General features: G+C 47.0%; 1 protein-coding gene across 1 annotated transcript; it reads left to right on the top strand.

Moving 5' to 3' along the window:
- Positions 1-4,139: 4,139 nt before the first annotated feature.
- On the top strand, positions 4,140-27,194 carry LOC144721142 (sodium channel protein type 2 subunit alpha-like). Its single transcript, XM_078598538.1, has 11 exons — positions 4,140-4,915; positions 13,475-13,593; positions 14,711-14,791; positions 16,425-16,553; positions 17,661-17,752; positions 18,197-18,397; positions 21,766-21,823; positions 23,068-23,209; positions 24,408-24,620; positions 26,053-26,286; positions 26,877-27,194. The coding sequence occupies exons 1-11, from the start codon at positions 4,655-4,657 to the stop codon at positions 27,192-27,194; spliced, it is 1,848 nt and encodes a 615-aa protein (XP_078454664.1). The 5' UTR covers positions 4,140-4,654.

Raw genomic sequence — 27,194 nt, 5'->3', positions numbered from 1 at the left:
GGTGGTGGTGGTCGCAGGGGCGGCGGTGGTGGTGATCGTGGGAGTAGTAATTGACGGCAGTGATGGTGACAATGATTGTGGGGGCGGTGGTGGTAATGATGCTGGTGGTGATGATGTTTGTGATGATTATTGTTGAAGCGCGAATGGCTGTGGTGATAGTAAATGGGCGTGGTATGAATAGTGCTGGTGGCGGTATCGGCAGAGAGTAGCGGTGTTGTTGCTTTGGTCCTGCTGTTGATTGAGACGTGGCGGGGATGGTCATGGCAGTGGTATTGAAGACGCTGTTAATGGCAATAGTGACAGAACGATAATAATGCATGCAATGGCATCGTCATCCTCGTTGCCTTTTATCCGCTTCATCGTCCCACTCCCAAGCGGCAAATGACTTGGTTGACTGCTGTTGGGTGGTGGTATACATTTGCAAGCGTTCAGCGCGAAATCGAAAGCAGTGTTAAACATTCGGTTGACCAAAGCACTCTGAGTTAAGTCAATCGACCCCCGCGCCGAGATCGACTCCCGTTGTGTTCGTGCCGCATGTAAAGAAACGGCCTCACTGACCCGTCCGCGGAGTGTCGGTGGAATTATTTAAATCACTCAGCGACGATCGCCAGCTTGCAAAGTCTGCCGTGGCACCACGACACTTTGCGGCAGTCGGTCACGACCGCCCCTACGCAGGCTGCATTTCAGACGCGTCGGCGGCATGCAACGTGCACTTGAATGCGCGTCGCGTGAATGCTTCACAGGACGCCTTCACGTGCACATGGTCTTGTACACGCTGTGTAATATGCGGGGGGAGCGGTGGCGCAGTGGTGACCGCACTGCGATGTGACGCCACAGTTTGATTGCTGACCACGTGGCAACGTGAGTGGCGAGTGATATCTAAACCGATCCTGGGCTTACCCTCTACCCGTTAACGAACTCGCACGGACCAGCGGGGTGAAGTATGGTCGAGCAACTCCCATGTCTGACACGCAGTGGGGAGGGGGGCCTTCATCCAGCAGTGGATTGGCAAAGGGCTGAAACGTGTAAATTTGACACCGCTGTTGTTGCGTCAAGATCGAACCATGTCGTTCGCCAAAGTTACGCGTTAAGGATACGGGAAATACTCGACACGGCCAAAACAACATCGGTTTGCTTTACGAAGTCAAATTTCGATGGAATGTTGGCGAAATTGTGTGACGAAGATGCCAAAGTAATGTGTTTCGGCCGTTTCAACAAGATGTGAATACGACAGATCGATGGAAATGCGAACAATGTCCTCGAAGGTTTGGAAAGCCCACCGTGACTGAGTGAGCGATTGTTGTGCAATCTAAACAACGTACGAACCCATATTCTTGGTTCGTTCGGTAAAGACCGCTTGTGTTGCGATCGAAACGTCGTGCAATTTTTAGCTTTTATCATTTTCAATTTTTTTATTTTATTTTTGTTTTCTATCTACGTGACTTTACCGAAAGAACCAAGAATATGAATTCCTGCAGTCACGAAAGTTTGAAGTCAAAATTTAACGTACGAACCCCATAATCATTCAACCGAGGAATTCGCCTCATGTAGAGTTTGACGAGGAAGCCAATAGAAGACTGAACCTATATATTTACAAATACAAAGATCCCCTGTATAGCCTCAACAGACTGTTGGGGCAAGTACTGTTAGTAAGTACCTAATATATGTAAAACACATATGCACGCCAATACGACATTGATAGGCCAGCGACGAGCGCGAGCTACATGCTAACACATCCATGTCCGTCATTGCAATCAGTCATCTACGACTGTGAATCTGTCATTAACATATGAGTGTGTTACTTTTTCTGAATACGTAATTGAAACAAGATGCACTTACTAATTCACGCATTATCCTTCGTTGCACAACGGTGTATACATGCGCGTATGTATTGACGTTAACAATTGGAACGCGATAACTCACAACTCACTTATTTCCCACAGTTCACCCCACGACCCCTTAATCTCCCCCGTCATAACCGCCACCGTTACTTTTCCCTCTTCATAGTCTCATTATCTGGCTTTCACTCATTAACCCAATTTATTCAATCCATTCATCATCATTTACCTTCATCAATGTCGCTTTCCACCAAATTTACGCATCATCTCAGATTCGCCCCCATCGCTTCAACTCATCTATTGCATGCCCCTCATTACCACCATTACATTCACACACATTGAACCGTTGTTGATTCCTTGTAAAGCGCCTTCGTTAAGTACATCTTAACGAAGGCGTGTGAAATACACGCGTATCTCTGTTATCCGTCATTGCAGCACGACAAATACACGTGCGATTGCCCCCCCCCCCGCCCCGCCCCCTGTAATTTCAACACGATGCATATTTGATCATTTCGTTTTGTCCGTGGCTGTAAACTCGAAGTGTCGATGCATCGCATTCCTTCTTGCGGCACCGTGCGCGTGCACGCGCGGGCCGCTCCATTCGTCATCACACCGCGAAACGGAACAGAGCGTCCACATCCACCACCTCGTGTCCGCCACTGCAGCACGGCAACGTGGGCGCGTCTCTTGTGTCCGTCATTGCCACTCCTGAGTCGATTGTTCCCTTCCCCCAGCCTGCCACCGCGACTCGGGGTGCTGTGCAGGACAGGGGTAGGCTAGCGTGTGTCCACGTCCCTGTGCAGCCTGCCTCGACTGTCGTCGCTGTCATCACGCCGATGACGAGAAGGTTGGAGTTTCAGAACATCGCAGTCGCCCTTACGGCACATGGAGTAAACCTTCGATAATGGAATTCTAACACTACTACACGAACTCTCTCCCGCTCTGTCATGAAGTTCTCTCGTGGATAACAGAGCTCGATATTGGCACCTACGATTACATTATCACGGTTGGCCACATACATGCGCGTGGCTCGTGAACACATTTCTGGTGCCATACTCAACACTAGAATAGACCTTACGTCGAGCGCAATGATGCGGATGATGATGGTGGTGATGATGATGATGATGTTGTTATAACCATCATCAACCACATTGAATTGTAAAAGAGCATCGCGTGTGCAAACAAATTTGTCAAAAGCGCTTACTGCGAGAAATGTCCATTTGAAGCGGTCGTATTAATTAGAAGCGGTCGTGTGTGCTTTGCAAACAGCGACACAGATCCATCTTAAGCAAGATGTAGTCGGGAAAGAGAGATGCTAGAATTACTACGGAACGTTTAAGCCCAGTCAGTGACATACGTACGACGTGCGTGTACGTTTGACATGGGTTCTATAAAGGATGTTAGAGACTGCTGTTTTATTTTAAGCTGCGATTTTTTTGTGCGTGCTCACATTTAGAGCGCTTCGCCACTCCACTGCTGAATGAAGGCCTCCTTTTACGTCGCGTAGATCATGGAAATTATTTCATCCACGCGTCACCACGCTGGCCAGTGCGGGTTAAGTGAATGGGGGAGACCCGGATCCCGGTTTGGATATCACTCGTACACTCATGCTAGCCGTGACCGTCAGTCGAACTCTGGTGGCATCCCGGGTTAATCGTATAGCGCAGTGCGCTAACCACCGCGTTATTGCTCGACCCCGTCCGTAATACCACAACGACATACAATTTAACTCAAATGTGGACAATGGCTGTGTGTTTAACAGGACCAGAATCACGTATTCGCGGTTGTCCTTTTTGTCCATCGGATGTTGTTTGTTTGTTGTGAACGCACACGCCCGCCGCGCCCCCATCACCATCGCACACACATCGATGTGCTTTTTTGGCCGTTTCATCAAGGTGTGAGCACGGCCCTTCCTTTGTATTCAAGAACCCTCCCCCGAGCCTGAATACTCGTTTTGCAGGAGGGGTCCTCCTACATTGGGATGTTTTGCCAATTGCACAAGGACGCGGGGGTTGGGGTACACTCAAAGCTCCGCACCAAAATATTCAATAATCTATCGCCGTGCTGCCATCTCGCGGCTGTCTCGCAGCCCTCACGCCACGACTCATGATATTCCCAGGCGGCTTCCCATAGCAACACTACGCAGGCTCAAGCCTCTTCAACCGCCAATATCTTTCAAGATGGGTCGCATTCTGGGTGATTTGGTCGTAGGTTATTCTCATCTCGGTCTCGCCCACAACAATCTAAACGGTAAATCCGCGGTGTTGTTGTTTGTGTTTGATATTTCCCGACAGCAGAGCACGAGGACCGTGATGATGGGAGGCGGACGATGCCACGGGGACCCTTTCACTCCGCTCCACAGCTGACCTGCGTGCGCACCGCCAGGAAGCTTTTCTTTAACGACACATCACTGGCTTCCAGGAGAAAAGACGTAGGGATAGATCACAGCATCACGCTGAGAAGAGGAAGGAGATCCGTAGAGCGAGTGTGAGCATTGACAAGCTCGCACGCGCAGGATCGATCACCATCACCATCATCATCTCCACTCTCATCGACTGCATAACCACTCTCATCGTCGTAATTATCTCTATCCTCACCACTAACATCTACATCATCATTACCATCAGTCTCACCACCATCACTTGTATCATCATCATCATCTATGTTACCATCACCACCACCAAGACGACTTCCATCCCTACACGTGCTGGTGCTGTAACCATCACTACGCGCGTGGCTCTCCCAACGAGGACAACAACAACAACAAAGTCAACAAAGTCAAGGCTCGTGGCTCCACTCGCCACCCATCTGTCACAATGTCCTGCATGGTCGGCATCCCCCAGTCGAGCGGCTTCTTTCGCCACTTCACCAAGGAGTCCGTGGCCAGGATCGAGGAGCAGATCGCCTGGGAAAAGGAGCGCAAGGCAGACAAAGATTCCACCGTGGTGATTGAGAAGGTGAAACCGCTCAATTTCTTGGAGGCGGACAGGACCATGCCATTTGTGTATGGGGAGGTTCCGCCGAAGATGATCTCGGAGCCGCTCGAGGACCTGGACCCCTACTACAGGAACAAGATGGTACGTTCCATTGCAATATGCATCGATAGCAATAGAGCACGTTTCGAGGTGCGGGTGACTGCTGTTAAAATAATAATAATACTACTACTACTACGAGTGATGTCAAATTCCACTGCAGGATAAAGGCCTTCCCATGCTGTGTTGACCACTGGACTTTGTTCGTCATACTTCACCACGCTGGTCGGTATTGGTTGCTGATAGTGCTGCCAATGGCCGGTTTAGATGTCACTCGCAATTGATGTGAGCAGTGGCTCGGAATCAAAAGTGCAGTGCTGTTAGCGAGCGCCTCTTAAGGGAGAGTGTGTGATTCATTCCAGCCACCGGCGTCGGTTTGGTGATCGACTGCTGATTGAGCATTCTGGTGCTAATTGAATATTTTTGGGTCAGATTGACCATGCGAGGTCCATGCAAGCTTCAGTGACAGTTACACATTTTCCATAACAATGATGAACATGCTCAGGTATTGAACTCATTGCCTGCCTCGGTGGAACAGGAACACTGCGTCAAACCGCTGCTTGTTGAATCCAGAGGGCAATATTTTACGGGGGTTACTGGAAGTAACAGGTGGTATACTTGATGCGGTGTGCCGGGTGTATACATATATCCGGGTTGTTGACCCGAACAGACCTGAACATCAGCCCTGGTTGTACGAGTGTACAGCAAAGACAATTATCCCCAGTCTCTGTTGTTAACGAGCATCTGTTATGGCTGGAATGTTAATGATAGGTGCTCGCTAACAGCTAGGGACGTCTCTGACAGCCTTCAAATACGGACTGAACCTGGGGCGACCGGACGTGATGCTGACCATCCAACCTCTCGAAGCGGCCTCCATAGCTGCTCGCTAACAGCACTTACCCCGGCAGTCTGTTAAATACTGCAACATGGGATATTTGTCTTCGTGCCACGTGACGCTGATTTGAAATTGCAATCCTTTACATTTAAATCAGCGTGCCCTGAAGTGCCGTGGGGCGTGTTTACAAACCATCGGGCACGTGGAGCTCGCAACGACTTAATTTGTATTTAATTGTATTCATGGGATGGGAAACACATATGGAAAGGCGACAGGAGCGGGTCGCGAGGACTGCGGTTCGTGAAATCCCGAACTGCGCACGCATACGAGCCACAGACAAAATTTCAGTTTCATGCCCTTGTGGACTCCGAGGAAGTTGAGTGGGAGCAGCAGGTAGAATTGGTTGCAGTAAAGTAAAAACAGCGGTACAAGAAGCAGCAGTAGCAATAGCAGCAGCAGGAGTAGGCAGCAGCAAGTGGAAGCAGCAGCGGAAGTGGCAGCAGCAGCAGGAGTAGGCAGCAGCAAGTGGAAGCAGCAGCGGAAGTGGCAGCAGTAGCAGGAGTAGGCAGCAGCAAGTGGAAGCAGCAGCGGCAGTGGCAGCAGTAGCAGGAGTAGGCAGCAGCAAGTGGAGGCAGCAGCAATAGCAGCAGCAGCAGGAGTAGGCAGCAGCAAGTGGAAGCAGCAGCGGAAGTGGCAGCAGCAGCAGGAGTAGGCAGCAGCAAGTGGAAGCAGCAGCGGAGGTGGCAGCAGCAGCAGGAGTAGGCAGCAGCAAGTGGAAGCAGCAGCGGCAATAGCAGCAGCAGCAGGAGTAGGCAGCAGCAAGTGGAAGCAGCAGCGGCAGTGGCAGCAGCAGCAGGAGTAGGCAGCAGCAAGTGGAAGCAGCAGCGGCAGTGGCAACCGTAGCAGGAATAGGCAGCAGCAAGTGGAAGCAGCAGCGGCAGTGGCAGCAGTAGCAGGCTGACACTGATCGGAATCTGTGCCCTTCACCGATGTGTTGCACCTGCCAGAAGTGCTGCTTCGTAAATTAAACATTGCGCTCAGAACAAATACATTTTAGTTAAGTTTAGTTTATTTTGTTGCATCCTTCTCCCAATTACCTTCCTTTTTGAGCTGTCAGCTTTATGTTGATTTTGTGTGAAAAAAATATATAAAAATTTGCGACTCTCGCAGAAAGCAGTGCATCACCCAGTGTTAGACAACGGTCCTGGAAGATGACCTCACAAAACTACTTCTGAGGTCCCTATAGATGTGTTCAAGTCTCGTGTCAATCAAACCAAACTTGATTGTGCTTGAAGCAAGAAAATTCTTGATTAAGCGTCGTCGATAAAATGCGTTTGGAGTATTTGGCTGCTATAAATGTCCACGTGATGAACCATTTCGTTGAGCTATCATTTGTGTCCAGGTCGCTTCTGAAACAAGGCAATATAGCTCAGTGAGTCTTACCTGGTAAAATAAAACATAGGTTAGTATAGGTTTATAGCACTCTTTGGTTCTTTCGGTAAAGTCACATTGGTAGAAAAATAAAATATAAGTGATATATTATTTTTCATTTTATTTTTCTACCTACGTGACTTTACCGAAAGAACCAAAGAGTATTGATTCCTGCAGTCACGAAAGATTCAAATCAAGATTATAGGTTTAGTATTCTGATGTTTTTGTTCTGCAGTCATCGGTGACCAGGCTGAGACCAACCATTTGTTACTCATGAGAGTCCCATTAAATCAATGCCTGCTGAAACCCCAATTTAACCCCAGGACCTCAGCATCTTTGACACGGTCATTATGAAACCCTTGAGCCACACAATTCATACTCCATTCGTGTGGTGTCACTACTTTAAATATATTCCACCAGGCCTGGAGTGACTACTTGGCCAATGTGATCCAGCTTTTGTTAGTAAAGTACAGTATTAATGATTGTTATTCCACCAGGAAAGCCTGAGAGTTTCAATACTTTTTTCGTCAAGATGGTCCGTGTCTTGGGATTTTCGGACAATTCCATTAATACGCTTTTCATATGTGGAGGAAACCAGAGTTCTCAGAGAAAGCCTGAAGTATAAAGAGGCAACACTCAATGCTCTGCAAAAATAGATTGAATGCACAGATACACCCAATATATTCAATAGAGATGGACTGAGCTCATTGCTGAATTTTCATCTCCTAGCCTAACCCAAGCATACAATGTCACGTAATTCAAGTGCATCTCAAATTCAAGTCGCAAGATGGCTGAGTCGTGGTGCGCTTACGAGATCTGAAGATTTAGAGTGGATATTCAGGGCGATTTTTTCTTAGTTGTCATCATTAATTATCTATCCACTGCTGGATTAAGTCCTCCTGAAACCATCACTTTCGCACGGTCCTGTGATGCAACAATCCATTTAGTGCCCGCACACGATCAGATTTCACCACTCCATATCTTGCGAGTTTCCCTCCGTTTGGTCACCGAGGCAGCGTGCGAGAAATGGGTCCATATTACGTCGCTCAACATTTGCCGGTAACAAATATTGATCTTCGACACATGCAGGGACAGGCTTGCTGGAAGCAGGTGGGGGAGGTTGTGTTTTTTCTTTTGCTTTCTAATGTACAGTAATTCCTCGTTTAACGCGGTAGATGCGTTCCTCAAAAGCTTTGCGTTAAGCGAAAACTATTTGCCCATAATTAACGAAACGATCAAGTTTGGCGAGATACGATGTATGCACACACAGTGAGATGGCGGGACAAAAAACTCAAGTTTTCAGCCTCGTTACTGTATAATTATGCGTATCTCAAGGAAGTAGTTCACCGTCGATCACTCAGAAATCACATTATGACGGGTGCATTCCGCGTTATAGCGGGCGCGTTCCACAATGTGTGTAAGAACCGGGTTATGGCAAAAAAAACCGTGCTGTGGGGACACGCGTTCAGCGAGAACTTCCCTAATTTTGGGCAGGTGTAAGGGGTTTAATAATAACAATACAGATCATTCTTGTCACAGGTGACGGCAGTGACGCATTGTTCTGGGCGTCGTAACGCGAACGCACGTGGCACTCGCGCGCCTCGGGGCAGTCTCGGTATACAAGCCCACGGCTCGTGGCTACGAAACACAATGGGGAGCCAACATAAAGGACACGTGGTACGAATAGCAGAAGCAGCAGCCACAGCAGCGGCAGTGTCTCAAATGCCAGACGTGGCTCACACCTCGAGGCGTGCATGCTTTCCAGTTTCACAAACAAAAACGCGTGCGTTGATGCTTGGTTTATTTGTACTTAAAAGTGGAGAACGTCAGTAAACGGGAAACGTAAATAAGAGAAAATAATAAACATTGAGTTTTGAGTTGCAGGTCAGTTTTAAACTCAAGGTCAAAAGGTCCTCGCTGTCAGTGCCGTCGATGTCACCATTCCTTGCCATCGCAAGGAATGGTGACATCTCCCAGGTCACACAATTGTTGCAAAGGTGACCACCCGACCTGCGAGGTCTGCTCTTAGGGTATCATAATCATCATCGTCACCACCACCACAATCTGGCTTTTTGTTCTTCTCCGTGCTATGTAGGTGGCAGATCATTCAAGGACCACTCCTACAGTCCAATCATTGCCACCGTCTGGCTTTAAGTCTTCATATTTAACAGTCGACACGTTTTTAGATGGATACTGTTAGTTGTATCACCACCACCAAGTCATGAATGCATGTCTCGATAACCTGCCCACCTCCATCTTACACGTCTCCTTCCCACTGCAGCACAATCTCATCTACCTGTTTACACCTATAACATTCACTTGATAGTCCGCATCCAGTATTTCGATGTATTTGTTTAATATCCTGTCGATTGTAGTGGCGTAGCGTGCTTGCTGTGGGCCCCAGGTGTGAAATGAATTAATCAGGGCCCCCTCCTCAATTAGCTCCCTCTTCGTATCCTAGGCCCCTCCAGACCATGGGCTCCCGTGCAGTTGCACCGCCTGCACCCTTGAGAGCTGCCCCCTCCCTACCAATGGATTCGTAGGACCTTCACGAACGTAAATGCACTTTTTCGCATGGAGGGCAGGCCACAATGCGAGAGGGGTGAGGGGTTGCGAGGGGGGCTTAAATTCACATGATTGGTAACGTCGCATTTGGGATATTAAATTTTATTGATAATGAGACACCAGTAGTGGATTATTGAACCTTCAACTTAAACTGGGGCTTCATGGCCTGGTGAATAACACTCCCTGGTTGTTTACCCAAAGTCTGTTCGCCCCCAGGCCTATGAGCACGTGCGTGCCAGGCTTGAATGTCTCACACGACACTGAACATACACGAGACGCTCTCCAGCCGCTCAACATCTCAGTTCGGCCCATGTATCTATAACATGGATGGGGATATGCTACGTCATATGTTGTTATTTTCTTCGTGGGTTTTGCTATCAAATGGAGCAATTCATTTGGATTGAGAGTAATGCAAAGAGTGACTGGAACACAGCCCAGAAAAGGCGATCGTTGTTGATCAGACACGTGATCAAGAGTTTTCAAAGGTGAACGCTTGTTGATGGAAACTGGAAGGACGGATGTTGGGAAAGAGACCATGAGGCAGATAAACAAAAATTCTGCTTTATGAAGGGGCCCGGGTGGGGTCAGGAGGCAGGTGACAGGATGGGGGGGGGGTAAAGATCAGTGGATGGGGCACGTTTCACCCAAGGACCTGCCCAAGAGAGAGAGAGATATTGCATCACATGAAGATTGAACAACCTTGATGTCCATCAGCCAGATTCTGAAGCAGAATTTCTTGAGCAGAATTTGGCAAATCCAGGCAAACCTTGACCTGGTTTCATCAGCAGTGCGTGGTTGTGAGACATTGGACCATAAGGCTCTTTGGTTCATGGGCCGAAATATTTTTATATTTTTTTTATTTTGGTGATGAAACAAATCCTGCTGTGTTTACAATGTCGTTACCCAAAGGCTATCAAGAGAGTGATTTTAATGATATAGTTTTACAGCCCATCACGGCACATCTGGGTCATGGGGGTTACTTGACCATCCTTCACCATGCGTTAGCGTATTAGGCTGCTATACATGTATACGTGATAAGCTACTTGGTTGAGCTATCATTTGTGGCCAGGTCGCTTCTGAAAAAGACCTCCATAGCTCAATGGGCCTTACCTGGTAAAAAAATAGATCAGCATCACCGGATAGTGTGATCAATTCCCCGAACTGGTTTGGCCAGAACACAGCACTGGGTCGACGACATCATTATCATCAATCACCATGATAACCACACGTTCCCTTTGCGTTCCAATTATAAATTAGTCAACCTGCATATATCACCCGAGACTTGAAACCCCAAGGCAAAGTTGTCCCCCCCACCCACCCAAAACTGCTGTCACGCACCACGACCATCAGCTGTGTAACAAATCAAATACAAGACGTCTCCTTCACATGCCCGTCTCTCCACGTAAAACAAACGCAATTAAATGCATGTATTGTCAAAGCAGGTTTGTTTGCATGTTTAACCACACGCATGTGTGGTTAAGACAGACTTGGTGCCTTGCGATAGGTGTCGATTTGGTATTTGAACAATATTTCTGGAAAAGGTAAAGCCTGTTCCCGTTTTCATCGTCTTGGTACTGGCAAAAAGGAACCCATAGATGAGAATAGATTTGTCCCCTTTTTTCTGGAAACAAAACAGGTGTTAAGATGTTAAAACACTAAACTGAAACCTTTTACAAGGAATCATGTTTCAAGGACAATGCATATATTATCAGCGTGTTTTTTGTTTGCATTGTGACCACAAGCATTGTGGTTAATGCAGACATGATTCCTTGTAAAAGGTTTCCGTTTGGTGTTTTAACATCTTAACACCTGTTTTGTTTCCAGAAAAAAGGGGAAAACCCTATTCTCTTATTTTGGTGTTGGCAAAGGAGGTCCCATGATGTGGAACCCATTGATGTTTTTTTTTACACTAACTATCCGCCGCACGGCCTTCTGGGAGTGCATGTCATCGACATTTGTGCAATAAAAGCAAAACTCTGGATAAGCTTCTACACACAGTGTGCCATAAGCAGCTCAGGACAAGCTTCCTTTAATCAATGCTGGCGAACTGCTGATATTAAAGGAAAGGATACTCTCTCTACGCTATAGGGTCCTAGTTCAACGCAGAATAGTAGTGTCATACATAACTCGAAATCATCGTTAGCGTCATTGTGGAAAACGTAAATAACATTAACATGAAGAAAATGTCTCTTTGAACTGTGTGGATAGACGTTACCACGTGATTGCAGGAGCACCTATGTCATCCAACAACTGAAACCGGTTACGTGAGTGTGCCGTACGGTTTTGGAGAATACACTGGCTATATAGTGTATCCAATGACAGTATCAAGTTTATGATTAACTCATGCAAATACAACACATTTTACCCGTTCTCTATCCAACAATGGAGGGGCACGTGACATTTCACCAATCCTGTTTTTATCACCGACAATCTACAAATTGTGGTTGAAATCGGAGCACCACACTGTTGAACGGTCCTTGTGAGCCCTGGCATAGCTGAGATCCTGGGATTGAATCTGAGTAATTAAACCTGGTCCATAAGTGCAGTGAGTTGATGTTCTCAGCCCGATCAATGACTGCACAAAAACGTAACGAAAATCGAATTATATTAAATTTGGATGTTCATTTAGTTCAGAATGTGTCTGACTATGAAGATTACACAAATGTTGGATCATCATATGAAGGACACCTTTATTTCAGAGCACGTGAGAAGGTATAGCACCGTAAGGCAATTACATATACATGTAGTCCCCGACTTACGATGGAGATGCGTTACGACGACCCCATCGTAAGTCGAAAATATCATAAGTCGAAAATGGCCAAGCCTACCCAGGAGTCTTAAAGAATGGTGATAATTTAGCAAAACAGAGCAATTTATAGTACCGTACTGTATAAACTATATACTGTATGTATTTATTAATTACAATACTGTATTGCACAGTCAAATTTAAAGTAAAAAACAAGGTAAATTCTCAGCATACCTACCTGAACTGCAATTTCATAGAAAGTTTTTTTCAGGAAACAATCCTATCTGCTATAAAAACTTTAAACATGCATTGAACGTATGTATCTTATCGTGGTAACCCTAAAATGAAATCGCTAAAGCTACGTATCATACATTCATTGAACGTGTCGTAACGTATCATATTGTACTGTAGTCACCTGGAACACAAAAACACAGAAAAAAATACACGCGCTAACATCGTGACCACTTAACTCCGTCGACCGCTGGTGAGAGTGAGAGGCATCACCATACAAGGTGGGAGATGCGCACATCCCGGCAGCGTCCCAACGTACAGCAAGCATCGTACCTCGTACGCTGCTGCGATTGCCTGCCTCGCGAAATGTAAAATATTCAACAATTTTGTCGTATCGATATCGCCATCGTAAGATCGAAATATCGTAAGTCGGACCCCATCGTAAGTCTGGGACTACCTGTATTTTACTCAAATCTCCACATAAAAGATTAAGAGGTTTCAGTCCATCAGCCAGACCAGCGATGTCCAGCAGCATTTGTTTAAACAAAGAAACAAACGCTTGCCTGGTTTTCACCTTTTTTGGTTCTCATCAGCAGCGTGCAGCTTGCTCAACAAATCCTGCTGGATTGCCAGATGTTCCGTGATGAACCGATTAACGCTATACACTTGCCATGCTCAGAGTCGTGGGATGCTTTGGTTATTGAGATGATGAATCACCGCTAATTGTTGTAACCGTCTGCTCCATGCTGTGGAGCGCAGCTGCGCCTAATGTCGCTGTTATCTGCTTCTCTTGCAGACGTTTTTGGTTCTCAACAAGGGCAAGACCATCTTCAGGTTTAATGCCTGCAAGGCGCTTTGTCTCTTCACAGTGTTCAACCCCATTAGGAGAATATCTATCAAGATCCTCACTCACTCATATCCTCTTTTGCTGAAGGCCGACGATCGCTATTGCATTTGCAAAGACGCTTTGTGTGTGTTGATCGCCGTGCCACCCATTCGTTTGACACCTATCCGTATCTTCTCAAAGGTGAAGCATATAACAACACACGTGCGTGTTACTGTCTTCTGACCCAGGATGGTTTTTTTTTCCTCCCAAAATTGTACGTCCAAGAAATATCTGCGTAAGAGTAATTTGCTTAGGGATCGTTATTGATATGTGACATTTTACAGGGATTGTGGTTTTGCTCCTTCGCCCAGCAGTGGATAGATCCAGCGCTGGCGAGGTCTTCGTCGAGCAGTGCGTAGGCAAGATAACGGCTGCTGGTGACGAGCATCTTCTTGGTTCTTTCGGTAAAGTCACGTAGAAGGAAAATAATAAAATAATAAAAATAAAACATAATAAAATAATTCTCACGACGTTTCGGCCACAACGCAAGCAGCCGTCGTGGCCGAAACGTCGTGAGAATTATTTTATTATGTTTTATTTTTATTATTTTATTATTTTCCTTCTACGTGACTTTACCGAAAGAACCAAGAAGATGAATCCCTGCAGTCACGAAAGCTTTAAATCGAAAAATGGTGACGAGCAGTTCGTTTTTGACACTCACATACCCTGTTGGCTATATGTAGCATCGCCGGGTTAAGAGACATCACACAAATCCTCTGCCAGAGCTACTGCTATCGGGAGTAACGTTAAAATGATAAGTAACATTTTAACTGGGACAAGATACGCATCAATCGGCCCAAGGAATCGTGTGTAGAAGAAAAAAAAAGCACCGTAGTATTTAAACGTAATATTCCAACTGCAAACTATCACTGGTGTCTGCCAAGCACCCACATGTGCCATGCAGCATCCGGGGTCACAAGTACCAACACCAATTCCACACGGCGTGCGACTTATTTACACTTACCGATTTCCACGAAGCTCAAATGGCATTGCTCTTGCGCGGTCTGCCTTGTCCATTGCAGTCGCCTGCTATAGGCAGCGTGCTGCTGCTGTGGGCTGTGTTGGTTCGAGGCACACAGATGTCGTGTGCCGTGTTTGTTGTGTGAAAATACCACCGCCGCCTTCAATCCTTAGCTCCGTCCATACATTATTCACCATCCTCATCATGGCGACCATTTTGACCAACTGTGTCTTCATGGCTATCAATACAGAGCTGAAGGTTGTGGAGTAAGTAAGTGTGTGGTTGTGTGTCGGTGGATGCGCATGCGTGTGTGATTGTGTATGAGTGTATCCTGGTGCAGAATTGCATACCTATCAATCCCTTATCATTTCCTACTTTAATACAGACCCCGTTCCCTCATAAATCTCAACGTTCATCCTACAAAATCCCATCACAAGGGAGAAACACAAACAAATATATATTTTTTTGCCCAATTTCCCTGTACAAGAATACGACTAAACCGTATGGGTTGACAGGTATGGAATTGCGTGTGAACCCATAACACCCAGGTCTGTCCCGTGACCTCATGCCAGCGAGCCTTTGACACTTCACGTGCCCTCAAGGTGCACTTAGACTGGCACTAGCGCCGTGGTGTCGTCACCACCACTTAGCGGCGAATGGCGGTCATTGCTGTTGTGTTCGTGCACGATTCTGTGTGTATCATTGTGTTGTTGTTGTGCGTGTTATCGAGCGCGTGATTTCTGGTGTATGACGTGCGTGGGTGTGTAAGTGTTGCTAGGGAGCGGTGGTGCAGCGGTTAGCGCGCTGCGCTACGAACCCGGCGACCCGAGTTCGATTCTCGCTCACGGCCAACACCAGTGACGATTATCTGAACCGGTCCTGGGCCCTCCCATAGGTCGACTCAGCCTCAAATGAGTACCTAGTGCGGTGTGTAGACAGCGTAACTAGGGAGACAAATGCGACCGGGCGTGGTGCTGGCCACCCATCATCTCGTGTGCCGTGCCGGCCTTCATAGGTGCTCGCTAACAGCAATTGCCCCAACAGTCTGTTAAGGGGGATCGTTGTCTTTGAGTGGTGCTGGTAACCCACCCACCCGCTGGAACACGAACGGGCGTTAATGACCATTGGGAATCCCCCGGTGTCTTGGTTTCTTGAAGCGTGTATGCGATTGCGTGCTTTTGTGCGTCTGATTGTGTGGGCATGTAAACACGCGTCTCTCCCTGTTGTCGGTGGTGCCCAGTTGATGCTCCACTTTTTTTGTACAGCCTCTTAAGATGCAGCTATACTCAGATGTGATATATATATATGTATACACAGTTTGATCATCGATTATAATCCGGCTGTCCCGGGCCGATCCGGCGAAACCGGCAAAAACGCTCCAAAGGCTGTTTACCAGTCCGGCGATTGGCACCGTGTAGCGTGACAAAAACAAATATTATATACAGTACATTATACACTACATACAACTTAAATACTGAAAATACTGCACGTGTATCCAGTGCGATCCGGCGAAAAGTGCGTGCAAGCACCGGTCTAAAGGCTGTGTCAGTCCGGCGATCGTCAAAAATACAAGTCAGGGTCGCGATCGAACCTACGACCTCCTGTATACCAGGCGAGGTAGTTAACATCTCGCCACCGTGGCACCCCCAAAGTACTTTCTGGGGGTGTTCTCTAGAGCTCTCTCCAGCGGAGGCCCTTCCGCCAGCAGTGTCGTGAGCAAGCCGTCGCAGGGCTGCACCTTTACCTGTTACCGAGCCAGTGTGGGGTCAGGTTCAGGGCTAAGGTGACGTGTGACAGGAAGGCTTGACCCGTGACCTGAAGGAGTTGACCGTGACCTCGAAGCGACGGGGGGGGGGGAGGGAAGTCTGTGTCCGTGACGCATGCCGTGGGGCGCTGCAGGTATGTGTTCACCGCCATCTACATGTTCGAGGCTTTGGTCAAGATTCTGGCTCGAGGCTTATTCTTCGGGGCCTTCACCTACCTGAGGGACCCGTGGAACTGGCTGGACTTGGCTGTGCTTGTCATCGCGTGAGTGGTCACCGCCTGCATTGCCCATCTCAAAGCTTTACTTTGTTTCTTGTCGGATTTTGTTCGTCCGTTTCTCCCCAGTTCTATCCCAATTATGCTTTCGATGTCGTGAAACAAAAGTGTCCATTCGCGAGTCTCGCGTACAAATGCATCGTGTTAGATAATTTCTCGCAGGAGCGGATGTCGCAGAACTACTTACGAGATTCGTCTAGTCACTTTTTCAGCCAGATGCCCGGGGTCCCATGTTCCCACGTGCCTTGCTACGAACACGTGTCACATGGCAGTCCAACCGATTAGAACAAAAGTATGTATTTATTTTAGAGCTGAAATTTATCCAAAATGAAATGTAAAACCAAGGCAATACATTTTAGTATGGTTACATTTAACATAACCGGCCAGCGATACAGCTGTAGAGCGAGTTAAAATTCTGGTTGGGGCATGACTCAGCCCATTATCCATCTGGGGTCGACAGAATGAGTATCACTTTGTGGGGATATCGATGCTGGCTGAGCTATGGAGATGAAGCGTGATTTCCGCCACTGGTTCAGGGTTGGAAACGGGAGATGAGAACCACATTAATGTTCATTTGAGCGCGGGACATGACTTTGCATTTTTGACATTGACTTGCTTACCTTTCCTATACTTTGCATTGTGTGTTGTTTGTAACGTTCTGACCCGCCCCAACTGGACACCTGTGAAAAAAAAAAACTTTATAGCTCATCGGATTCCCCTAGTATAAATATATATTCAGAATGTGCCTCCAACTTTCTGAGTCACTTAAACACCCCCCCCCCCGCGTCCGTTGTTGAGATGGTAAGTTTGCCCGTGATCCCCCGTGTCATAGTAAACCTGAATTTCAGTTTTGCCTCGAGTGTTTCCCATCCTGCGGAGGGAGAGAAAGAGAGTGCCCAAGGCAGAGTCCGAGATAGAGTTACTTTGCTCAGTGTGTGCACTGGAAAAAAAAGTAAGCACTGCATTTCAATTGAGTGAGTTTCGAGTGACAAAATTGGACACCGTTTCAAAATATCACGATGGACTGCGACAAATGCTTGTATTTTAAGTCTCCTGACTCCCGTCCCCCCACCCCACTCCGTAATGCCTCTTCAGATGTTTTACCAGCATACCAGGTTTCGCAAATCTGTCAGCACTGCGGATGTTCCGAGTGATGAGGGCGTTGAAAACCATTTCCGTGGTTCCAGGTGTGTGTGTGTTCCCTCCACATCACACATTTTCGGCTCGGGCAAGAATCATCCACACATGCACGTGTACAGATGCAAAGACACAGATCTCCCATATAGCCTCCCCAAGATTGACTCAGCCTTGAAATGGGTAGCTGGTGTGATGTGTAAACGTCAACATCAGCGACACAAAGGCGGCCGGGCGTGGTACTGGCCACACCACCCCCTCGTGTGCCGTAGCAGCCTTTTTGTAGGTACTCGCTAACATAACTTGCCCCAAGAGCCTATGGAATGCTATACGGGGATCTTTGTCTGTAGGACGGGCTGCCCTTTTGTAATGTTATAGATATATGCATGCATTTTACGCCATTGGATGAGAAGACATGGGTCGACTGTTGAAACCGAAGCGCGTTCGGATGAACCCCACTTTGCGAGAGAGTGACCTCCGTGCCGTTGGTACCGCAGGCCTGAAGACGATCGTCCGAGCGCTCATCCAGTCGGTGAAGAAGCTCTCTGACGTCACCATCCTCACCTTGTTCTGCCTCAGCATCTTCGCGCTGATCGCCCTGCAGCTATTCAAGGGCAACCTGAAGAACAAGTGCGTCCGCTGGCCAATTCCGGGCAACTTCACTTTCATTAACATCTCAGAGTACCTGGAGGACAAAGGTAGGCGGACGTTGCTTATGATTTTTATCGTTTTATTTGTATTATTTTTATTTTTATTAATTTTTATTTCATTTTTTACCTACGTGACTTTACCGAAAGAACTAAGAGTATGAATCCTTGCAGTCACGAAAGCTTCAAATCTAGAATTGCTTCTGATTTGTCGATTTACCCAATTGTTTTTATTTGAGTGGCTGGTTTGGTTGGTTGCACGATGGGCAGGGATGGCAGGGGATGTGTTGAGTTGTTGCCACGACGCGATGCCATGAATTGTCAAGATTATTTGGGCCGTAATTAGATTTACGAATGGATTATTTCGTGCTTGTATGATTTGTACAGTTTAATTTGCATGCTCTATTTAGTGTGCTCTGTCGCGCTCCATTAACCCTCAAGGTAACTTTGGCATATAACTTTCATTCATTGTAATTATTCGACTGTGAGGCGCATGATTCCATGCGTTTATTATGAGCGTAAGTTTCAATTAATTGGAGTCACGATGGAATTCATGAATTTATTAATTTCTTATCTCGCGGGCATTGCCTTTCTTGTTGTCTCATTTGGTCCATCATCCTAAAGGAGACATTTATTTGCGGTTTGCATGTCTAGTTTGCATCAACTAATAACATGCAACATTAATGCAAATCAGAAATAATGTATTCCTACAGACACTATTAAATGCACTTATCATAAGCTGAAGAATGCATTTTAGTTATTGAATCGGTCAATAATTATCTTCCCTGAGTGTATGTGAGTGATCAGTGTGGATGCTGCCAAGTCAGTTGAGTCAAAGTTTTGATTCCTGCAGACACAAAGTTGGGTGTGGAATGATTACCTGGATTGCTTAATGTGGCAGAGTGCATGTTAAAGACTCTGTGATGACATCGTTAACGAGAGTCACACATTTTGTGCTGGTTTAACGGCCAAAATGACAAATGTATATTTCACAATTGTATAGTGATTCATTTGTAGCAATGTGTCGGTTCACTGCTGGATGAAGGCCTCCCCACGCCGTGTCAGTCACAGCAAGTAGTTTGATTCTACTTTTCCACGCCGGTCGGTGTGGGTTGTTGGAGTGGCCTAGGACTTGGTTGAGTTATCACTCGCCAATGATGAGGATCGAACTCAGTGCTTTAAGCGCTGCACCACCGCTCCAACCCGCGATCCACAATTATACAAACTGAAAATAATTACTCTTCTTCTTGGTTCTTTCGGTAAAGTCACGTAGAAGGGAAGTAATAAAATAATACAAATAAAACATAATAAAATAATTATTACGACGTTTCGGCCACAACGCAAGCAGCCGTCCTCACCTGAGGACGGCTTTACCGAAAGAACCAAGAAGATGAATCCCTACAGTTACAAAAGCTTTACATCGAAATAATTACTCTCTCTGGGTAATTACAGTTATTCTTTTCGAACAATACACGCTAAACCTCACCAGATTCACACGTGGCTAAATCAAGCAATGTAAGTATTATATTTCATGCCACTCGCCCGTTTGGAAACCCTACAAGCGCTGCCACTTTCGAGCTGTCGCACTAACAAGACTCGTTATACTCTTTGGCTCTTTCGGTGAAGTCACGTAGGTATAAAATAAAATAAATTCAATCACGACGTTTCGGGCGCAACACAAGCGTCCGTCATCAGGTGGGACAACCACAGCGAGAAACAATTGCTGAAGTGGGCAAAAGGGCTGCTGTAACAGGAGGCTATATAGGTTGGAAGGATGTTATTAAGCAGGTAAAACCTGAACTGCTTCATGGTGTTGCCTTCATTTTTCCGCATCTCCAGCATCTTCAGCTTCCCACTCCCAGACCCGCTCACTTCAGCACCCCCCTCCCCCTACCACACCCCCCTCCCCCTACCACACCCCCCTCTCTATCTCTCCCCCCTTGCTCCTCCCCCCTCTCTTACCTATATAGCCTCCTGTTACAGCAGCCCTTTTGCCCACTTCAGCAATTGTTTCTTGCTGTGGTTGTCCCACCTGATGACGGACGCTTGTGTCGCGCCCGAAACGTCGTGATTTAATTTATTTTATTTTCTACCTACGTGACTTTACCGAAAGAACCAAAGAGTATGGATCCCTGCAGTCACGAAAACTTCAAATCAAGACTCATTATGATATCAAAGAGGGGCTTGATATTTACTTCGGAACTAAATGGCCCGTGAGCAGAGCTGGGCAAACCGGATGTGGCAGCAGCCAACCGTTGGTGGCAATCCGCATTTAACCGGGGCAGCTGCTGCCATCGTTAAAGTGTTACAGCATCCCCTTTCATGCAAGTTTTATCGTCAATATTCCAGGAAAGCGCAAACGCAGCTGTAATGGGACGTGTCTCGGAAACCGAACACTACAAACATGATTATCATTCTCCTGCGTCAGCGCACGGTTGAGCGAGTAGTCTGTGGGGTCGTGAAGGAAACAATAGCACTGGATTTAATTACATTCTACGAAGCGATTACGCAATGATATATCTTGCCACGGTGTCTAAACTTTATGTGAAGAAGAGTTCGTTTGTTTGGGGTTCTGTTGCATCATTTTTTTTACCGAGCTGATCAGCTGCTGCTTATTGCCATGCCTGGCACATGTCATGTGTCTGTCTGGTGGTACACTACAAGTTTTCACGAAAATTGCAAAACCCTTAAACTAGTTGATATGAAACTTACACACGGCTCACTAATCCCATTGCCCATAAGAACATACTTTTTAAGCATGATTGCCAGTTAAATGCTGGGCTTCTCAGCTAAATACTGTACTTTCAAAAAGCCAATAGCTGAAATGAAATGGTACAACTTTCCTGCACTTAGTTGGATTATTCAAATATTGTGCAATCTTTCCACGTAATATTAAGATTAAAAAACACCTTAGTTCCTTTTGTGTTTCAGCGCAATTGCACCCGACTGAGCCATTTGCACAACTATTTAGATAGCTGTGCAATATTCCTGAAGAATGATCTTGTACTCGTCCTCTGCTATATTGATATTGTTTGTTTTGTGTTACTGTTGTTGCCGTGCTCACACGCACCACGGACCTCCCGTGTAAAATAATCAGGCAATTGCCTCAATGGGGATCATCCGCGTAACAAATCAAATACAGTTAACCAAACTGATGATCAATGAAACTGAATCACGAGTGTCTAATAGAGTAGAGGCAGGGTCCGCCTCCATTCTATTCTAAGAGGGGTAAGGTAAGGCACGTGTTACAAAAAGTTTCCAATTTCTTACTGGTGACGTTGGTCGTGACTCAATAAAATAATGAGCATATGTGTGTTTTATGTCATTCTGCCTTGCTGTAGCAAAGCCAGTGATATCATGTGAAACTTTACCTGGAAGAGTTTCAGCATCTCTCAACCCTTCTTATTTTATTTCCACAGAAAATTACTACTTCCACAAGAATGTGCCACTACTCTGTTCAAACTCATCGGAAATTAAGTACGAACCTCCATCACTCCTCGCTTGCTATTCATCATATGTGCATGCTACATGATGTGTGTAATTAATAATGATGGATTTCGAATTGAAGTGGCTTTAATTTTCCAGCGCAATGCTTTCTATTTTATTTCCCCCGAATATCCTCTTGCGAAATGTTTAAAATATCCGAGTCAGCACCGTTCAGCCTCTGGAAGAAAAAAAACAATATAGGTACGCTGATGGACACCAAAAAACAATGTTGCCATTGTATTGGCCAAGAGGTCTTTATCATCGCGATGGCAGTATCGTTTTCACGGGAATGTAGTAGTGAATTTGGCGACGGTGCGAGATGTCTCATTCTCCTGCGTCTCGTGGCCCTTACTCAGAAGCACCCGACCTCACGTGTGAGCCTGTGGTGGGCTGGCCTTGTGCACGTTGGCTCAGCTATGCCTGTGCTACCAGATCACCTGCATGGTCAAGCCCCAATGCTGTGTCCTTCACCCGGTTTGTTTGACCATACGTCACCATGCTGGTCAGTGTGGGTTAATGAAATGGCATTATGGAGGTGGGGGTGCCAGGACCGGTTCAGGTATCACTTGCCACCGATGTTTTCCATGTTTGGGAATGGGCCTAAGGACTCATCCCATTTATACAGGGCCAGGTTCACATGTTCAAGAAAATGGCCTGAAACCAATTGCGGTGGTGATTTTCCTCATTGTCGCTGCTGGAAAATTTCCAAAAATGTGACGAAAAGGACCATATTCCAACAAGTGAATATGGTCCTTCAGGTGATTATCATTCAATCGTTTGGATCTCTCTCTTCGCTGAGGTCGCTGAGTTAATTGTTTCATGAACGTCACGAGGTGGCTCAGAGTGCTGAGCTGGCACGGCTGAGAACCTGAGTTCGAATCCAAATTTCAGACACCTGTGATTATTGACATCAATTACTGCACACAAAAAGAAACCCAACACAATTACAATTTGGCTTTGCACTTAATTTCGTTAAATTCCAGCTCTGAGTGACACAGCAGATGGGAAAGTGCTGCCTGCTGCTTACTATGTGGACCAGAGGTTACTTAATGAGATCTCAGAGGTATCTCTGTGGTATCCACTTCCGTGGGCCGTTCTCAAAGATGAAATGTTGCACTCCGAGAGATCCGAACCACACGACACCGATATCACTCTTGGGATACGAACACAGTTCTACACCGAGCCAAACAATCGGGTCTTGACCGCTTTGATTGACTCTGCTGTTTGTGCTTCAGTACTTGCCCTGATGGGTACAACTGCCTCAAGGCCGGGAAAAACCCAAACTACGGCTACACCAACTACGACAATTTCGGCTGGGCTTTCCTCTCCTTGTTCCGGCTCATGACGCAGGACTACTGGGAGAACCTCTATCAGCTGGTGAGCTCGGCTCGGGCCCAGCGTGGACACAACCGACACACGGAGGGGCACTAAACGAAACTATAAAACGGAACAATTTTTTTCTATTTTACCAGGTAAAGGGCCCACTGAGCTTTGTAGCTAATTTTTCAAAAGCGACCTGGCCACTAATGATAGCTCAACGAAGTGGCTTATCATGTGGACATTTATAGCAGTCAAACAATCTAAACATATTATTCTAAATGTGGAGGGAAAACCCGGAGGGCCTGGAGAAAATCCAATCGACCACAGGGAGAACATGCAAATCCCAAATTTTTAGGCATTAGGGTCAGGATCGAACCCACGACCTCCTGTATATCGGGCGAGGTAGTGAACATCTTGCCACCGTGGCGTCAACTAATGGGGCGCCTCTTAATATTTGGGGGGGAAGTGGAGGCTCCCATATTCACACGTTCACAACCTCAGTGTAATCCTCTGCGAGTGGCAAATACGAAGAAATGTGGTGTGGTGGTGGTGGCATTGGCGATGACCTCTTGAACTTGAGTGGCTCCTCAGAGGCTGGAGTGTCTTCCCGTGGGAGAGTTGAGGGGTGGGCGGACATGGGGGTAGGGGGGAGGATGGCGCACATCAGACACGACCGTTCATTAGGTGGCAATAGACTCCCTGGGGATATACCTGCTTTTTCCAGCACAGGCCGTATTGTAGTCGTCATTCACTCACTAGTTTGTAGACGCACGCTCTCCTGTTGTTGTGCATGTGCACATGCACACGTATAATATCAAGGAACACATATACGACCGAGGTGCCTCGAGGGTTCTTATGGTTAGTGATATCGCATGAAGGTGACAGTCAGATTCAGGCACATTTAATATTCTTAGGATTCTGTGTATGATTGTCTAAGGCTCACAAGGGCCAGACAGATGCACTTTTATGATGATGATGATAATTATTAAGGTTATTTGTTTTTATTGTTTAAGGCTCAAATAGTCAGATGCAAATAGCATATTTATGGTCTCTATAGGTCAATATTATTTCCCTAAGTTTACAAAACCGTTACTAGGAGTAGCATCTGTGGGAAACCACGTGGTATACACACACACACAAACACTAACACCTGTCTTCACTGGACAGTGTGCATACATGCTGTGTATAACTAAGTGGCGAATGGCGGCCGTCATTGTTGCTGTTGATCTGTCTGTACATCTTGCCCACTGCTCAGACCCTGCGGGCGTCCGGCAAGGTGTACATGATATTCTTCGTGATGGTCATCTTCCTGGGCTCCTTCTACCTCATTAACCTCATCCTGGCCGTGGTAGCCAAGTCTTACGAGGAGCAGAACCTGGCCACGCAGCAGGAGGCCGAGCGCAAGAAGGACGAGCTTCAGGAGATGCTGGAGCAGCTGAAGATCCAGAAGGAGGATCAGGTCGCCATGGTCTGTGCACGCGTGCATGTGGACACACACGCATGCACGCGCACACACGCGCACGCACGAACTAACACGTGCAAAATATAAAGATCCCCTCGTGTGACCAACAGGAATGTTGGGGCAAGTGCCGTTAGCGAGCGCCGAGTCGGTGGTGTGCTCAGCACTACACCTGGACGCTTCTGTCTCCCCGGTGGTGGTGGTGGTGTTTACACACCGCATTAGGTATTTATTTGAGGCTGAGTTGACTTAGGGGGAGGCCCAGTATTGTTTCAGATATTCTCCACTGATGTTATCCGTGGAATGTAACGCAGGTCTCGGAGTTGGTATCACAATGCAACAACCACTTCATCGCCACTCCTCGTACACGCACGCACATGTCGTGCATTCGCAACAACACGCGCCCCTTGGCACGTTTATAATTCCCTGTTAAGGAATCAAGCGTATCCACGTGGTAATCTGACTAATTAATAGCAACATGAAGCGATGCCCATGGGGTCAATTTGGCTGCACGTGGCAAAACCAGCCTGAAAATTGAGCGCTGAAATTACTTACACCTTATCCTATCCGAGGCCCGACGGCAATAGCATTGTTTGCAGACTTGTTTTTCTTTATGTTAGACTTTGTGTATTTTGTATGGTACGTGTATAGAAATATTTTGGCACGCCTTGCCCATGATCATTCATCGCTTTCTGCCTGCTCAAGTAGGCACTCATCTGCTTAGCATCATGTCCACGTAAGCAGTGTTTTCATCATCAGATCAAGATAACTTTCAGATTTCTTTCGGCTCAGTGCAATTGGTTTGAGGCTCAGAGGCAGACGAAGGGCTCCTTTCTAAGAATAATGAAGCACTATGTGATGTTTTTTGTGCTGTGTCTCCACGTTGCATAGAAATGTCACGTGACAAGCAGTCCCAGTTTACTACTGTCGAGTAACTATTGGAGCGTTGGTTTGTGCATTCCAGAATTAATTTGTGATTGACAGTTCAACTAAGTTGTTATATAATTAGTATTTTGTTAAAGTGACTTTCTACCTTGTTTTTACATAATAAAAAAAACTAGTTTACTTAACATTAATTATTAATCACAAACAAATATAATTACAAGATGTAAATAGCTTCGAATTCGGTCTTCACGGATAAATAAAACAGCCTGGTGTTTGAAAAGCACACGTGTGCTTTCACAGCCGCTTGAAATCCAAGCGTGGTTGTCCAGGTGGGGCATGCATGTCCTGAAGACGCAGCCGTCGTGTGTGGCGCAAGCTTCACAGAAGAAACTGCTCACCGCGCAGTGCAAGCGAGACCACTGCGCTCGGAATGCACCGTCCAGAGCCCAATTAGTCGACACACAGCCGCGAGGGTTATCGCCGTTCGAACCCTCACGCGGTCACGACGACGTAGCATCTTGGCGTCACCGTTTATCGCTCCCCCGCGCATCGGCAGGCGACCGGCCAATCACGGAGGCCCAGCTACTGCCGGAGCCGGATGGCCTCGGACCAATCGCATGGGAGCGACGCGGGCAGCGTGACGGGGGTGCTGGCGGTGCCGCGGGCTTTGGAGCGCCGTGGCACTCTGCTGCCGGAGGCCTCCGAGAACGGCAACGATCTGAGCCAGCAGCTGAGCCGCAAGGTGTACGTCCTGCACCCCGACGATCGGCAGGAGTGCGACAACGCCGGCGTGAGTGAACGGGCGCACGCCTGCTGAGGGATGGCGATGATAGTGGTGGTGGTGGTGATGGTGGCGGCGGCAGTGGCAATGGTGCTTTTGTTTGACGATGATGATTTAGAAGCTGTACTGCTCTGTTGACCCAGTCACCACCCGGCACTATGTGAAATATTGGTCGTTATCATAGTGGTGATGGTATTGGTGATGATGGTGGTGATGTTGCTTGTCGAAATTATAATTCAGCTCCCGGCTTTGGAAGTTTCACAAATCTTTAAGTGAATCACCAATTATACTCTTTGGTTTTTTTCGGTAAAGTCACGTAGGTAAAAAATACAATAAATAAAAGAAATGAAAACAACTCAATTAAATCACGACGTTTCGGAGGCAACACCGTTACAGCCAAAGTTGAAAAAACTAAAGAGTATGAATCCTTGCAGTCACGAAAGCGTCAAATCTAGAATCATCAATTCTTGCCTCCAAAGTGTTGGATCGCAGGTGTGCACCACTACACCCCGCTCAATGCCAATAGCCAAGCTACCCATTCCTGCTGCCCCGCAGACTCACATTTGTGCATGTCTGCGTGTATGTGCGTGTGTGTGTAGTCGCTGCTGTCCATAGTGATGAGTGCAACTCCGCAGCGTGTGAGCATGGGCAGCGTGTTCCGTGGCTCGGATGACTTAATGCTGAACGGGCGGCAGATCAATCGCGAGGGCGACACGGGCAGCTGCCAGGAGGTCCCCTACCAGCCGTGGCTCGAGCGCATGCCGCTGGGGAGCCGCAACAGCCAGAGCAGTGAGGGGGGGAAAACGATGGAGCACCTGGCAAGTGGGGCTCTCCTCGTCGTGCTCTCTGTCAGCAGCACCTCCGCACGCTTAACTGGGGAATTCCTGGGACCTTCCTTGCCAGTATCAAAGTATTAG

Source organism: Lampetra planeri, chromosome 10 (assembly GCF_965212315.1).
Source record: "Lampetra planeri chromosome 10, kcLamPlan1.2.h2, whole genome shotgun sequence".
Classification (NCBI taxonomy): Eukaryota; Metazoa; Chordata; class Hyperoartia; order Petromyzontiformes; family Petromyzontidae; genus Lampetra; species Lampetra planeri.
This window is presented reverse-complemented; position numbering and strand designations above follow the sequence as displayed.